The sequence below is a fragment of the Podarcis tiliguerta genome, assembly GCF_965153285.1.
Source record: "Podarcis tiliguerta genome assembly, chromosome: Z".
Taxonomy (NCBI): domain Eukaryota; kingdom Metazoa; phylum Chordata; class Lepidosauria; order Squamata; family Lacertidae; genus Podarcis; species Podarcis tiliguerta.
In genome coordinates this window covers 20,580,047-20,595,421 of record NC_139553.1, presented here as the reverse complement: position 1 = coordinate 20,595,421, position 15,375 = coordinate 20,580,047, and the positions used below count along the sequence as shown (strand labels likewise).

At 43.1% G+C, this 15,375-nt stretch overlaps 1 protein-coding gene across 16 annotated transcripts in view; it reads left to right on the top strand.

The window, feature by feature from the left end:
- LOC310669440 (rho GTPase-activating protein 20-like) overlaps positions 1-15,375 on the top strand; it is a 91,096-nt gene that overhangs the window by 49,747 nt on the left and 25,974 nt on the right. For 10 of the 16 annotated variants that reach the window (XM_083423458.1, XM_083423457.1, XM_083423449.1 and 7 more), the window contains 3 exons: positions 5,999-6,081; positions 11,888-12,061; positions 14,797-14,946. In XM_083423458.1, the coding sequence (XP_083279584.1) occupies positions 5,999-6,081; positions 11,888-12,061; positions 14,797-14,946 (407 nt within the window). Of the gene's footprint in view, positions 1-3,724; positions 4,471-5,998; positions 6,082-11,887; positions 12,062-12,190; positions 12,361-14,796; positions 14,947-15,375 lie in introns of those variants that run through there. The other 6 variants (XM_083423459.1, XM_083423462.1, XM_083423456.1 and 3 more) reach the window with 4 other exon arrangements.

The following is a 15,375-nucleotide window of genomic DNA, read 5'->3' as shown; positions in this document are numbered from 1 at the left end:
CTTTGACCATTTTGGTTGCCCTCCTCTGTACACGTTCTAGTTTGTCAGTGTCCTTCTTGAATTGTGGTGCCCAGAACTGGACACAGTACTCCAGGTGAGGTCTGACCAGAGCAGAATACAGTGGCACTATAACTTCCCTTGATCTAGATGCTATACTCCTATTGATGCAGCCCAGAATTGCATTGGCTTTTTTAGCTGCCGCGTCACACTGTTGGCTCATGTTAAGTTTGTGGTCAACCAAGACTCCTAGATCCTTTTCACATGTACTGCTCTCAAGCCAGGTGTCACCCATCTTGTATTTGTGCCTCTCATTTTTTTTGCCCAAGTGCAATACTTTACATTTCTCCCTGTTAAAATTCATCTTGTTTGTTTTGGCCCAGTTCTCTAATCTGTCAAGGTCGTTTTGGAGTGTGATCCTGTCTTCTGGGGTGTTAGCCACCCCTCCCAGTTTGGTGTCATCTGCAAATTTGATCAGGATGCCCTTGAGTCCATCATCCAAGTCGTTGATAAAGATGTTGAATAAGACCGGGCCCAAGACAGAACCCTGTGGCACCCCACTAGTCACTCTTCTCCAGGATGAAGAGGAACCATTGATGAGCACCCTTTGGGTCCGGTCAGTCAGCCAGTTACAAATCCACTGAGTGGTAGCATAGTCAAGACCGCATTTTACCAGCTTCTTTACAAGAATATCATGGGGCACCTTGTCAAATGCCTTGCTGAAATCAAGGTAGACTACATCCACTGCGTTCCCTTCATCTACCAGGCTTGTAATTCTGTCAAAAAATGAGATCAGGTTAGTCTGACATGACTTATTTTTCAGAAATCCATGCTGACTATTGGTGATCACAGCATTCCTTTCTAGGTGCTCACAGATTGTTTGCTTAATGATCTGCTCCAGAATCTTCCCTGGTATTGATGTTAGACTGACTGGGCAGTAATTATTTGGGTCCTCTCTTTTCCCCTTTTTGAAAATAGGGACAACATTTGCCCTCCTCCAGTCTGCCGGGACTTCGCCTGTTCTCCAGGAATTCTCAAAGATGACTGCCAGTGGTTCTGAGATCACATCTGCCAGTTCTTTTAATACTCTTGGATGCAGTTCATCTGGCCCTGGAGACTTGAATACATCTAAACTAGCCAAGTATTCTTGTACTATCTCCTTAGTTATTCTGGGCTGTGTTTCCTCTGCTGAATCATTTGCTCCAAATTCTTCAGGTCGGGCATTGTTTTCTTTATCGGAGAAGACTGAGGCAAAGAAGGCATTGAGGAGTTCAGCCCTTTCTGTGTCCCCTGTTTGCATTTCACCATCTTCTCCTCTGAGTGACCCCACTGTTTCTTTGTTCTTCCTTTTGCTACGAACATACCCATAGAAGCCTTTTTTGTTGCTTTTAACCTCTCTAGCAAGCCTGAGTTCATTCTGTGCTTTAGCTTTTCTGACTTTGTGTCTACACGTGCTGGCTATTTGTTTGAATTCCTCTTTGGTGGTTTCCCCCCTTTTCCATTTTTTGTACACATCCTTTTTTAATCTTAACTCAGTTAAAAGTTCTTTAGATAGCCACCCTGGCTTCTTTAGGCACCTTCCATGTTTCCGTCTCATTGGTATTGCCTGAAGTTGTGCTTTTACTATCTCCCTCTTAACAAACTCCCAGCCATCATGAACTCCCTTTCCTTTTAGTATTACTGTCCATGGGATCTCACCCAGCACTTCCCTAAGTTTTATGAAGTCGGCTTTCTTAAAGTCAAGAAATTGAGTCCTAGTATGCTTGGCTGCTCCTTTCCGTTGTATAGTAAACTTCAGAAGAGCATGATCACTTGCGCCTAATGATCCTTCCACTTCTACCCCATTAACCAGGTCATCGACATTGGTTAGGACCAGATCTAAAATGGCTGTTCCTCTTGTTGCTTCTCCCACTTTCTGGACAATGAAGTTGTCTGCAAGGCCAGTGAGGAATCTGTTTGACCTTATGCTCTTGGCTGAGTTTGACATCCAACAAATATCTGGGTAATTGAAGTCCCCCATTACTACTATCTCCCTTCCTTTTGCATGCTTGGCCATCTGTTCCAGGAAGGCATCATCTATGTCCTCCGTTTGGCTTGGGGATCTATAGTAAACTCCCACAATGAGGTCACTATTATTCTTCTCTCCCTTAATTTTGACCCAAATGCTCTCACTTTGGCTTTGAGGTTCTAAATCTTGGATCTCTTCACAGGTATACACATCCCTGACATATAACGCCACTCCTCCTCCTTTCTTGTCTGGTCTGTTTCTCTGAAATAGATTGTATCCCTCCATTTTTACATTCCAATCGTGGGACTTATTTATTGTGATTTCACCATGCTCTGTATTATCTGAAAAGGAAAACATTTATTTAAAAAACAGGACTGCACAGCAGCAATCTAGTCTCATCATGATCAGTGGGACTTATTCCCGAGCCGACGGTGCATAAGATGGGCTGCAATCCTAAGCACCCCTTGCATCCAACTTGTACCTAAAACTCTGCACAAGCCTGCACCAGAGAATTGTAGAATTGGAAGGGACCCCTGAGGGTCATCTAGCAAAACCCTTGGGGCAATGCAGGAATCTCAACTAGGCCATCCCTGACAAATGGCCATGCGTATCTGTTTTTCCCCTCTGCCAAGACACACAACAACTGAGACTGGGGGTGGGGAAAAAGATAAATTTTGACAATGGGGCATATTTGTCAGGCATGCGCAGGAACAGCTTGAAGACTTTATACAGAGAGGAACCCCACACAGGTTTCCCTGCAAGTAACGTAACAGGCTGGGAGCCAACTCAGATAAAGAGAAAGACATTGGGGGACGGGAGGACAAAAGAGTACCAAAGTCTGCCCATTTTATCCTCTTTGGGATGGAGGCACTAGGGCTCTGGGACCACCCTCCTCAAAATATTTGCTTGTCTTCAATGTATTGTTACCACTGTTATTCTATAGTACAGAACATCTTTAAATTAAACACTTTCTCTAAAATTAAAACAGCAGAAGTAATCAGTAGCATAGATATCAAAGGCAAGAGAATAGTCCCTAATAAATACAAGGAAGACACAGATACACAAGCACACAGAAATAAATAATCCAGCCTTGGGGAGAGGGGTGGGAATGTACAGTTTGCTGTACTTAGCCTCGAGATGGCAGACTGAAAGGGCTTTAAAAATATAAAAATAAAAATCTTGTGTCTAGAAATATTTTTCTGCAAAAGCATCAGACAAGTTGTCCAAAGTGTGAACTTCATTAATAGACCCTATTTAAAGGAATTGTTCAATTAGCCACAGAATTGCTTTTGCTGATTTTCCCCATCTTCTTTTAATTACACAACTGCTTTTGGGGGGTGTTAGCTTCATGTAGGTAAGACTGGGGTATGTGGCTGAGAGGGTGGGGATCCTACCTTCATCCAGGGGAGGCTGAGGAAAAGGGGAGGCTGGCCTGCCGAGTGCCCAGGACGGCGCTGAGCTGCTCCTCCCAGCACCACGTGCAGGCAAAACGAGGCGGCAGTGCTGCCATTGTCCCGTGCGCTTCACTTTTGGGGGCAGCAGAGGCTTTTCAGATGGGGATTGGGGCCCAAAGGGGGTGTGCAGGGCAGGCAGCGGCTTTGTCAGGCTTCCCCAGCAGCCCAGAAAGTCAGCCTATGTGAAGAAAATGAGACTAGGCCAAGTAGAATTGGCCTTGCCTTGCCTTTGCCCCGCCTCCAACCCAGCTGGCCAATCAGCTGCAGGTAGGGGGTGGGGCGAAGGCAAGGCAAGGCAAGGCCTAATCTATTCGGCCTAGTCTCATTTTCTTCAAATAGGCCGGTTTTCCAGGACCTGGAAAGCCTAGCGGAGGATAGGGCAGTAGGGCGGTTCATAAAGAACTTTTTTGAAAATGCCTGCTCCAAAGGTCTTATCTTACTAAACTAGGGGTAATATAGCTAAATCTGAAATTTCATGCATATGAGTTAATATCTTGACCCTGCTCCACTGAATTGAAATTTCAGCCTTCAGGACATAGGAAAACAGCCAAGTAGCTATTTTCGTGGAGGAGGGTCAAGATATTAACTGATATGCATGAAATTTCATATACAGCTATATAATCCCTAGTGTAGTAAAATAAGACCTTTGGAGCAGGCATTTTCAAAAAAAAAGTTTTTTTATGAACCACCCTAGTAGGGCAGTAATTGTTCCTTGATAATTTGTTACCCCCCTCTATGATGGCACCTAGGGTGGCCCGCCCCCCTTTCCTATGCCCCCGCTCCCCCCCCCCCCCCGTTTTTAAAGAATATTTCCTAATTTCTGAAGCGTGAAGGATTGCTTTTCTGTGGAGTGTGCGTCTGCTTTGTGTTCACCTTAGAATTTGTGTAACACTGACACCCCCCAACTCCTAATATTTTGGACCACAGCTCCCATCAGCCCTAGGGAGCATGAGTCAATTCCCTATACCCAGCAGTTGATCCTTCTGCCAGATAAACTTGACTCTGGAAAAGGTAGGTTTTTATGTCTTGGATTATTAGGAAAGCATCTGAAATTAACTGCCCATGTCACGATGTCCTTATGTGCATCTGTGATTCAACCAGACTTGAAATAATGTGCATAGGTCATGGAAACCCTCACCCATAATGATTGTGGGGCAAGAACATCTTCCCTGTAAGTTACATGTGTGCTGAAAAGAGTTATATTCCGAAATGTCAGGTGGTGGGGTGGTGGCACAAGGGTAGGGGTGGCTGGGCCCAAGGTCCTGAAACACTCTGGACCAACCACCATTCCAGTTCATTTCCAGACTCATTGGGGGAAAGACTTTTCTAAAGACCAAATTGCACATGGCATTATTCACACTGTTAACTGTTACATGATAATTATTGTTTGTTTGTTTTTGAAAATTAATGAGGGAGGGAGATTTAGACCACCGTTTGCAGAGGGAAGGCTTTAACCATTTACCCCATAATGTTCAAAATTGGAATTAGTTCTGCCACACTTGCTCTTTGCAACAGGAGAAAAGCTGTGCTACTTATTTTCCCCAAAGGTATAAATGACATGAGATAAACACCCTATCTAGGGCACAGCCACAACTGTTGCTTGAATTGTATTTTGATTTTTTGGCATATTGATTAATACCCCTGGGACTGTAAGCTTTTTCTTCTTGTTCTGCAGCTGCGCCTTGCAAAAATCCAATCTTAGCCACCGAATTTAAGCTAGGCAAAATCCCTCAGGTTGTCTGCGCTTCTAATAAGACCCAATTCAGTGGCTAAAATTTGATTATTTGCAAAGCACAGCCACAGAACATCAAGAAAAGGTCTTGTAATAGGGGAATTAATCAGTGCATGATAGGGTCAAAATATGGGTCGAGCAAAGGTATGGATGAGCCCTTGAGCCTTTGAGAAGCAAGCAGAAGAAGAGAACGTTCTATGTGGCTGTGGATGCTTTTCTGCGCATACACATACGTTTGCAGAAATAGGATGCTTCAGACACCAAGGCATCTCTAGATAAGGGTCACCACACGTCTATATGGAAGTCCTTATTTAAGCTCCACAAACTGTCTGGATCAAGTTGACTTGGGGCAGGGCAAAGCTGTTGCACATGACTAGAGATGGATCAGGCCTCTCCATATGGGAAATTTGAACATAAGAAGAGCCCTCATGGATCAGGCCAATGGCTCATCTAATCCAGCATCCTGTTCATCCAGGTGTCCCAAACTACAAGCAGGACCTGAACACAAGAGCACTCCCCCACCTCCACCCCATGGTTCCCTGCAACTTATTCAGAAGCATTACTGCCTCCAACCCTGGAGGCAGAGCATGACATTGTGGCTAGCAGCCATTGGCAGTCTTTATCTTCCACGACTATGCCCAATCTTTTTAAAGACCTTCAAGTTGGTAGGAACCACTTCCTCCTGTGGCAGTGAGTTCCATAGTTTAACATCCTTTTTGCTGCCAGCATAGTTCAGCTTTAAGCATGTGGAAACTAGTGAATTGGTGGCATACTTACCTAATCTGCCTTTTCTTTTTTTCCTTACAGAAAATGAAGCCTCTTGGACAGCGGAAGCGCTCAACGCCTGTTGCACTCAGCAAGGCACTCAGCATGTCTAAGCATCACTCCGGGTCAGCAACTTTCATTTGCAATCCCTCCTTAGTATGCGCACATGCTTGGGTTTTATTGCCTAGATCAGCCTTTGCCAAGCCTTAGCTTCATATGACCATACTGGGTAGAGCTGAAGGGAGTTGTCCAAAGCATATTGAGGGCACTAGATTGGCAGTGGCTGGGGTGATGGGGACTGAAATTACCAATATTCTCCCAGTCCAAATGTCCAGCATTCTATTATCTTTTTTTAGCAGGGGGTGCCACTTGAAAGATTTATATACCCCCTGACATTTAAAAAAGAAACAAGCTTCAAAGTGGTTTACAAAGAGAACAAAACAATAAACATATTAAGAAAATCTGTTAAAAACAGCTATTCAAAACTTTTCAAAGAATAATTAAACTTACGGATAAGCTATAAACAGATCAAAGCACATTGATAGGTTTGCCTGATCAAAAATGTTTTTAACAGGTGCTTAAAAAAGAGTACAGCGAAGGTGATATAAACAGGCAGGGAGTTCCATAGGATAGGTACTGCCATACGAAATGCTTGAGTTCTTAAAAACGGTGTGATGTGGCACCTGTAACAGGATCCAGTGCTGCAGATCAAGTGTGTGTTAATGGGGTAAGGCAGTCTGGCAGATAAACTCACCTCCAGTTGTAAAGGGCATTGTACTGTATACTACAAGTTCACGCTGTTAAGGGCAACAGCTTGAACTTGGCCCAGCAGCAGATTGGCAACCAGCACAGACCATCTTCCTCTTGTCAGCAACTGTGCTGCAGCATGCTGCACTAACTTCAGCTTCCAGATCAAGTGCAGGGGAAGCTCCACACAGCAGTAATTCAGTACCAGTTCCTCAGGTCAAAGCGAACAAGAGGGCATAAATAGGTAGTGCAATCACATAAGTAAACTGGCAAATTTTAGGCAGATCCAAGGCAACTGATCACATGGGAAAGTGAGGTCTGGATTGTGCCTACTGGCCTCACCTCCAAATCTCTGCAGTTTCACCCAAATTTATTCACAGAGGCTCTGTGCCAGGGTTGCAGACCCTGTGGCTTTCCGGATATACTGCAGCTCATTTTTTTATTTTTGTTTTAAAAATATGTTACAGTCATTTGACCACGTGCAATCTTAAGGCCACTGCACATTTAACTGCTGATTAGTTTTTTCTCTGCCCCCACCCCATTAATCCACAGGAGTGAAAACAAAAGAATTCTAGTTCCCATAGGGCCACTGCAGAGGTTACCCTGACCTCCCCCCATCCTACCAGGTTTCCTCTTTCCTGCACCAAATTACATTCAATTTGGCTTAGCAAAGGCCGTTTTCTAGATGAGACTTATTGGAGATGCTGGACATTCCACAGAAGAAGCAGTGAGAGAGGAAACAAAAGTGCGTGGCTCTTCCTCTCCTGAAGGCAACTTCTAGGTCTCCCTGGAAAAGCGGAGGTGGGCATTTCCTCCAAGGGTGCAAAGTTCTCTTGATGTGGGTCAGGATGTGCTTCTGTTCCCTTCAGATGATTCCTAGAAACATGAATCACTTCCTCTCTTTCACTGCTTCCATTGAAAAATCTAGAGTGGTCACCACAGTTTATTGCAAGGCTGTTCTAAGTATATGGAGAAATATTATCCATAACTTTCCCATTGCAAAACTGAATGAACGCTGCCCATCTCTTGATAAATCTGTCCTGCCAAATGCAGTGGTACCTCGGTTATGAACTTAATCCGTTCCCGAAGTCCGTTCTTAAACCAAAGCCATTCTTAAACCAAGACACACTTTCCCTAATGAGGCCTCCCGCCGCCGGTACCCTTCCACCGTTCAGCTTCCGTTCTTAGACCAAGGTAAAGTTTGTTAACTGGAACACTACTTCTGGTTTTGTGGAGTTCTTATACTGAATAGTTCGTAAACAGTTCTTAAGCTGAGGTTGCACTGTACCGCTTTGTGATCTTGTTTTATAGGTCCATTTAGTCATTAATGTTATTTCCAAAATTTCAGAAGTAAGAAGCACAGATTTCTAGTGGATGGCAAATTTGTAAATTTATTCCAAGCTTTGCTTTGCACAAAATGGAACACTAAACACCCCCACCCCTCCCCCATATGTAACAGAATGGATGAGAAAATAATTTGGAAGGAACAACTATCATTGTTACTTGAGGCCTAGATGACCTTGTTGGCTTTCCTAGGTAGAAAACCTTCAAGTTAGTCTACTGAAATCCAATCTACTTGGGCCTGCCTTAGAAGACAGTCCAGAACATAGCTGTCAAGTGTCCCTTATTTGAAGGGACAGTCCCTTATTCCAGCGCCATGTCCTGCTGCTGTCCCTTATTGATGGATGTCCCTTAAATGATGTCCCTTACATTTCAAAGGAAGCAGCTCCTCTCCCTCCCTCCCTCCCTCCCTGCTAGCCAGGGAGGAGGGAGGCTCCAAACTGTGTTGCTTGGCTGTGTTGCTCACCCAATAAGAAGTCTAAGAACGACTGGGGGTGGAGCTTGCATGCCTTGTGTGTGGCTAGTTAATGCAAGCTGAGGGGTTTTTTGAATGCTGGATGCCATTTTGTTGCACGTGCTGCTGCAAACTTTGCAGTGCAAAGCCAGGCCGGGGAGCCATCTTAAGTTGAGGCTGCATAGGCCTTGTGGTGTATGTGATTCAGATTCTATTCAGTTGAACCTCTGGTTACAAAGTTGGTTGGACAGTGTTCTCGAAGCTACCAGCATGAGTTTGACCAGATTGCAGGAGGACAGGAAGACTGGAGTGCCTGGAACAGGTGAGGCTGTAGGTCCCTTATTTTGGCTGCTGGTCCCTTATTTTCAAATCTGTAAATTGACAGCTATGGTCCAGAAATTGCAGCTACTGCAAAATTCAGCAGCCCAGGGTGCTTATGGGAGTGGCAGACCAAGCATATCCATTGTAAAAAAAAAAACTTCACTGGTTGCCACTTGTTCTCCAGACCCAATTTGAAGTACTTATACTTATGTAAATCGAACCATCTGCAAGTTAGGGACTTATCATGCATGTGAAGACTGGTTCCGGGTGGACTGAGTGGACGAGACTAATAGTGGGTCCAGGGGCCAAGAAGGCAGTTTCTGCATGTGCTGTAGAGGGAAGTGAGGGGCTGATGGGACTTGTCAACCTGGAAAGAGAGCCCATCTAGGAGAAGAAAACTCTGATCCTAAACCTCCCCTGCCTTGAGGGTCAGGAGAAGAAAAGGCTAAGGACTAATCCCTACACAAATCCGGAATGGTGTCCATAAGACAGTTGGATGGCACCTTGTATGCTTTCTTTCGGAGGGGGAGGGGGTGCAGAGCTAAGGTCCTGGCCTGCCCCTCATTGCATGAGGGGAATTTGTTCCTGAGCCTTCTGGACTTTTCAAAAGAACAGCAAGCCCAAGCGGCTGTCTCTTTAATAGCGAATAAGTTATCACAGAGTTTGGAGACTCCCTCGCTCCCACCAGCAATGAGATGATGGATTCTAGAAGGCCATGCTCTCTGTCATTCCTGTTCCAAAGATGCCCTCACAAATAACATTTCCTGCCAGTTTATTTAATTGAAATAAATATTTTCTTTAAAGCCAAGATAAAAAAACTTTAATGATTTACACTTCAAACCAAGCAAGCTTTTATGGGAACACTATTTTTCATTTAGCACCATACTATAACCCCTCTGCTTTTGGGGAAATGATTTGTGCAGCTTCCAGCATGGTTTTTATCTGAGAGGAATTCCTGCACTGGCTGCCACTGAGAAGGCCTTTCCTTCTTCTAGCTTCCTCCATTTTCTGCAAGCGACTCGAATGGGAGAAACACATTCTTGGCTTTATTTGGATGCAGGGAAGAATGTCTTTTTGCAGACTAGGCAGAGGGCAAAGACGGGGCACTTAACATTTCCTGGGTTGGCCTGACCCTGGGAATTTGTCACAACGTCACTGGTGATTTGTAGGTTCGCGTATTATTAGTTCCCTTGCATTGCATTTTTTAAAGAACAAGATTAGATAGATTTTGGCCACATATCCAAAACTTGCACAATTGCTGGTTCAAAGTGTTAATAGATGTTGGTGTTGGATGCTGATTTAGAAATAATTAGTTTGGGGGGAGGAAGCGAGTAAGAGGCAAAATGATAGAAGTTTGTAAAATTATGCATGGCATAGAGAAAGTGGATAGAGAAAAGCTTCTCTCTCACTCTTGCGTAACACTTGAACAAAGGATTTGCTTTCATTATATGCTGGGGAGCAGCCCTGAGAAAGAAAAGAGGAAGGTGTCATGCAGATACAGTATTCTGGGATTGAGTTCCAGGTGTAGGAAGGAGGGACAGATTCATTTAAAGGAGCAGGAGGTTTTCAGATAAAGGAGTGCTAAGAGTAAATGAACCAAGCTCCAGTAGGACCCTGGGTGGATCTGGTCAGGTTGGGTCTGAAGTGGATGCTCAGACTCCAGAAAGTACTAATTTTGTGTATCAGCCCTGTATGGGTGATGATGAGTCTTTCTTAATCAACCAATTTGGTATAAAATAATTAGGCAGTCTCAGTAACATTTTCCTGTTTTACAAACTAATATCTATTTGAAGTGATCATGTGGAACTTGATGATTTGACCTCTTTTATTATTGAGCAGTTTAGAACTTTTATATTAGACCTTATATTGGAGGCTGACGACTTAAAGTGAATGCATAAAGCTATGGACCATAATTAGGATACAAGCGAAGATTTATGCATCTCACTCTGTTTTCAGCTCCCTGAAGCCTGTAACGAATCACCCACCCCCACCCCCACTCACCTTCCCCCCCCAAGAAAATCTTTAATAAAGATACATTTTTTTAAAAAAAAACTAACTGACCTAACTAACTGACCCATTTCATTGCGGATAACTTGGTTCTGCCCCCAACAAAAGCCTGCCCCCCAAAATAATAAATCCTGACTACACCCAACCTCTGGGATGAATTCACCTCTCAGCTGTCATCCACAAAGATCATTGTCTGAGGAACTTTGAAAGAACTAATGACCCCCATGGATGAGCAGCTAGCAGACATCAGTGTGAGGGTGAATACCATAGCTGTCAACGTTTCCCTTTTTTTTAAGGGAAATTCCCTTCTTCCAAATAGGATTCCTCGCAAGAAAAGGGAAAAGTTGACAGCTATGGTGAATACTTTATTGGAGAATGCAGATTTGGTCAAGGAAATTGGTCTCTGACATGCAAAGCAGATTCAATGAGTTCTTTTTTTAAAAGTATTTTTATTAAAGATTTTCTTGGTTTACAAAAGTATGTGCAGTGTCTCTCCCCCCCCCCCCCATAACATTTTTAAACAGATCAGTTTCATTTGTTGAGACATTAGGAAGAAAAGGAGGGGAGATGAGTGGGGGTGGGGTCAGGTGGCGATATTTCTATTTTACTTAATATATGTGGGGTTTTGTGTCAGCGTTGCTCATTAGGTCAGTTAGTTAAGTATTTTTATTTATTTACAGTCATACCTTGAGTTGAATGTGCTTCGGGTTGAGTGCGTTCGAGTTGCGCTCCGCGGCAACCCGGAAGTATTGGAGTGCATTACACTCAAAATGACATCACGCGCATGCACGGAAGCGGCGCATGCTTTTTGCTTATATCAGTCATGTGATTTGAAGAAACCAGGAAGATTGTCTGATTTTGTTGTTGTTGTTGTTGATTCAGATTCACTGGCATACACAAAGCATGAAGAAGAGATTTATATCCAAAACATATGTGCAGGATCCATTGGGTGAGAGGGGTTGTTTCTGGTGTTTTCCTGAGCTAAGACTTTAAGGGGCCACCTACATCGGCATTGGCTCCACTCCCCCATCACAACTCATTAGATAATTTCTCTTTTTCAGCAGGGAAGTAATTTGTCAACCCATCCATTCAGACAATGGATTACCAGCCGGGGCTTTCGGTAATCCAAATTCCGTTTTCATTTTGGAGGAGCAAGTACAGCTAACTGCAGGCTTACAGACGCAAGAGAGATGTTTGTTCCTCTTCAGCAATATGTTGGTTGTTGCCAAGTTCAAGTAAGTGCAGATTTGATCTACAAGGCTGTTAATGAAGTGGGTATTTCTTAGGAGTACCTTGCAAAGGTTACTTGCCCAGGTGTCTGTACTTGGAACTGGAACTGGAACTTGGAACTGGAACCTTCTTGAGTGTGGTCCATTTGTGGCCTCTCTCTCCATTCTCAGAATTAATCTAGCCATTGTTGCACCCTCCAGATGTTAGTGGACTACAGCTCCTCTCACTGCCATGCTGGCTGCTGGGACTGCTGGGAGTTGGAGTCAAACAGCATCTGGAGGGCACCAGGCTGGGGGCGTCTGGTGTAAGAGCTTGCTTAGCTTATCATCAGGGGAGGAGGGCAGTGGTGAGCTTGAGCAAATCATATTTGGAAAATGGGTGTTTCCAGCTGTTTGTTGTTGATTGTAGGATGGGCACATTTCACCCATGCAAAAAAAAATTTTTTCCTACATCCACATAACTTTATTGGCACCAGAATACCTGCCTGTATTTTCCCTCTATTGAATCAGGATTTACCCTGCACATGGAAAATCTGACAAGTATTTTTTTTAATGCCAGCAATTTGCTTATGATATCTGAACGACCTGTTTGCAGAATTAATGAAGTCCTCATATGGAACACCCCAAGTTTCTAAAGTTCTTTTTCTTCATATTTTAGGGTATTATTATTATTATTATTATTATTAACCGGCCATTTTCTGAAATGGACCAGCAGGATAGAAATGTGCTATAAATCAGAATGAATAAATAAATAGTCAAGTCCTGACTTTCTGATTTCTTCATAAAACAAGTTAAAAATGCAGCAAATATTCTTATGAAAGTAGAACATGAGGGGCATAGGGTTGAGCGGGAGGGAGAAGCAGAATTAAAGAAATGGTGCAATATTTTGCCAGATTAGTTTTGCTACTGCTAAGTAAAATCACAACAAGGCTAATGACTCTTTTATGAAATGCCAGACCCCAACAGAAATGGGGAGACTTGGAAAACATCAGTCTCTCCCTATGCAAGGTTTTACTGGTGTAAAAAGGTAAAGGTAAAGGTACCCCTGCCCGTACGGGCCAGTCGTGTCGGACTCTAGGGTTGTGCGCCCATCTCATTTAAGAGGCCGGGGGCCAGCGCTGTCCGGAGATACTTCCGGGTCACGTGGCCAGCGTGACGAAGCTGCTCTGGCAAGCCAGCACCAGCGCAGCACACGGAAACGCTGTTTACCTTCCCGCTATAAAGCGGTACCTATTTATCTTTTTTTTTTTTTTTTGGAATAAATTTTTATTAAGTTTTACACAAATATCTCCAATCAAACAATTTCCCAATTAACATGTTTTCAACTTTGCGGTACCTATTTATCTACTTGCACTTGGGGGTGCTTTCGAACTGCTAGGTGGGCAGGAGCTGGGACCAAAGGACGGGAGCTCACCCCGCCGCAGGGATTCGAACCGCCGACCATGCAATCGGCAAGTCCTAGGCGCTGAGGTTTTACCCACAGCGCCACCCGCGTCCCGTTTTACTGGTGTGCAACAGAACAAATAATTGTGACTATTTTATCATTTGTTTTATTTGTTACAGTAATTTATATCTCACCATTCTACGAAAAAATTGTGCTCAAAGAATGTCATGATATGGTAAAATAAAACAGAAAATTTACAAGAATGAACAGATCGTACACTATTAAAAAGCAACAATTTAAAACATAATACATTCTTTAAAATTATGCTGGAAGAAAACAGCTTTCACTGCCTTCTGTGTAGATTTGGGAATTGACTGCTCCACTGGAGTCTTTTCTCTCATAAGGAGGAAATTTCTGGCCTCTGATTCCTGACCCCAACAACAACCATTCCCATTCATAAATCTGTGGGTCCATCCTGCTAGCAAGGAGTGTGACTTCATTGGTGAATGTGTGTAGGGATGAATGAACCTGCCAGTTTCAGTTTCTCTTCATCTCTCATTTATCCAGTCTTCAAGTTCATGTCTCTCTGCATTTGCACATCTGTTTCCAAGTTGCTGCTTTTAAAAGTCCTCATAAAACTTTGTCTGAATTTTAATGTATAATTTTCCTAATACAGTATACACAACTTGTATGCATTTTTGCCCTCGTAATGCATATTTTTATTAACAACCCCCCTATTGTAATGCACTTTTAAATGTTGATTTCACTAACATATGCATTTGTTCACATTTTCCATTAAAATGCGAGTCTTTGTGTACCTTATTTGATTGGAGAACTTGCAGCACAAAATTCAGAGAAGTGTAATTCTTCTTTTTTAACTGCATTCTGTTTTTAAAAGAATATATATTATATTGCTTTTTCACATGTAATTTAAAAAACAACAACAGTAAGCAACAACAACAGCAGCAAGTCTGTCATTTCTTGGGGGGAAAGTGTGTCAGCAGTTGGAATCAGCAATTAGAACAAGTCTGTGATGCATTTTTAAATCTCTAATCAAATAAGACTCTCCAGATTTTTCCATGGGGAAGTTGTGTCAAGAATTTTGTAGGATGGGTGTGTGTTTTGGTCACATATTGTTTTGGGAAGAGTGAATCAGGAAAGTTTACCTTTAAGGCAAATTCAATCAAATTTTTCTCTCTCCCCTTAAGGGTGGTTCAACAGTGGTCATAATTCAGGAGAAGTGAAGATAAATGGTGGAGAGGTCTATGGTGAGGATGCAGAAGAAGACATGGGCACCACATGCCGTCTTCCTCTTGCCAGCATTCTTAACATAACCTGTCTCTGGCTTTGGATCTAGGTCATCCTCCAACTTGAAAGTGAAGAAGCAGGTGCACCTGACTAAGGTGTGGACAGGCAGCTGCCTCAGTGAAGTGTCGGAGAAAAGATTCACCCATGAGACCTCCTTTGTGATTGGCTGGCCCACCACCAACTTTGTTGTCACTTATAGGTAACACCTTCTCTCAGAATTCATAATCTATCCCCCCGCCCCAAATCACCTCACATTTTCCTTAAACAACATCCGATGACAACACAGAGATGTAGAAGCTGATCTCCACCACCCCTCGCTCACTAAGAATGTTTCCCAATCTTACTTACTTTGTTTGGCTAATTTATTTACAAAATTTATCTCCCACAAAAATTTATCTCCCACAAAGATCTGGGCTCAAAGTAGCTTATGATAATTTTAAACAACAGAATATATAAGCAGTAATTTGAGACAGGTCAAAAGCTGTCAATGGCAAAACTACGATGGCAACAACAACAGGAATAAAGAGTTAACAACATCAGTTTGAACCAGTATTATTAACATGGAGATTCACTAAGGATTGAATGGTAGTTTAGCTTCCTTTGAAATGTTTGAGATTTCCTGCATGAG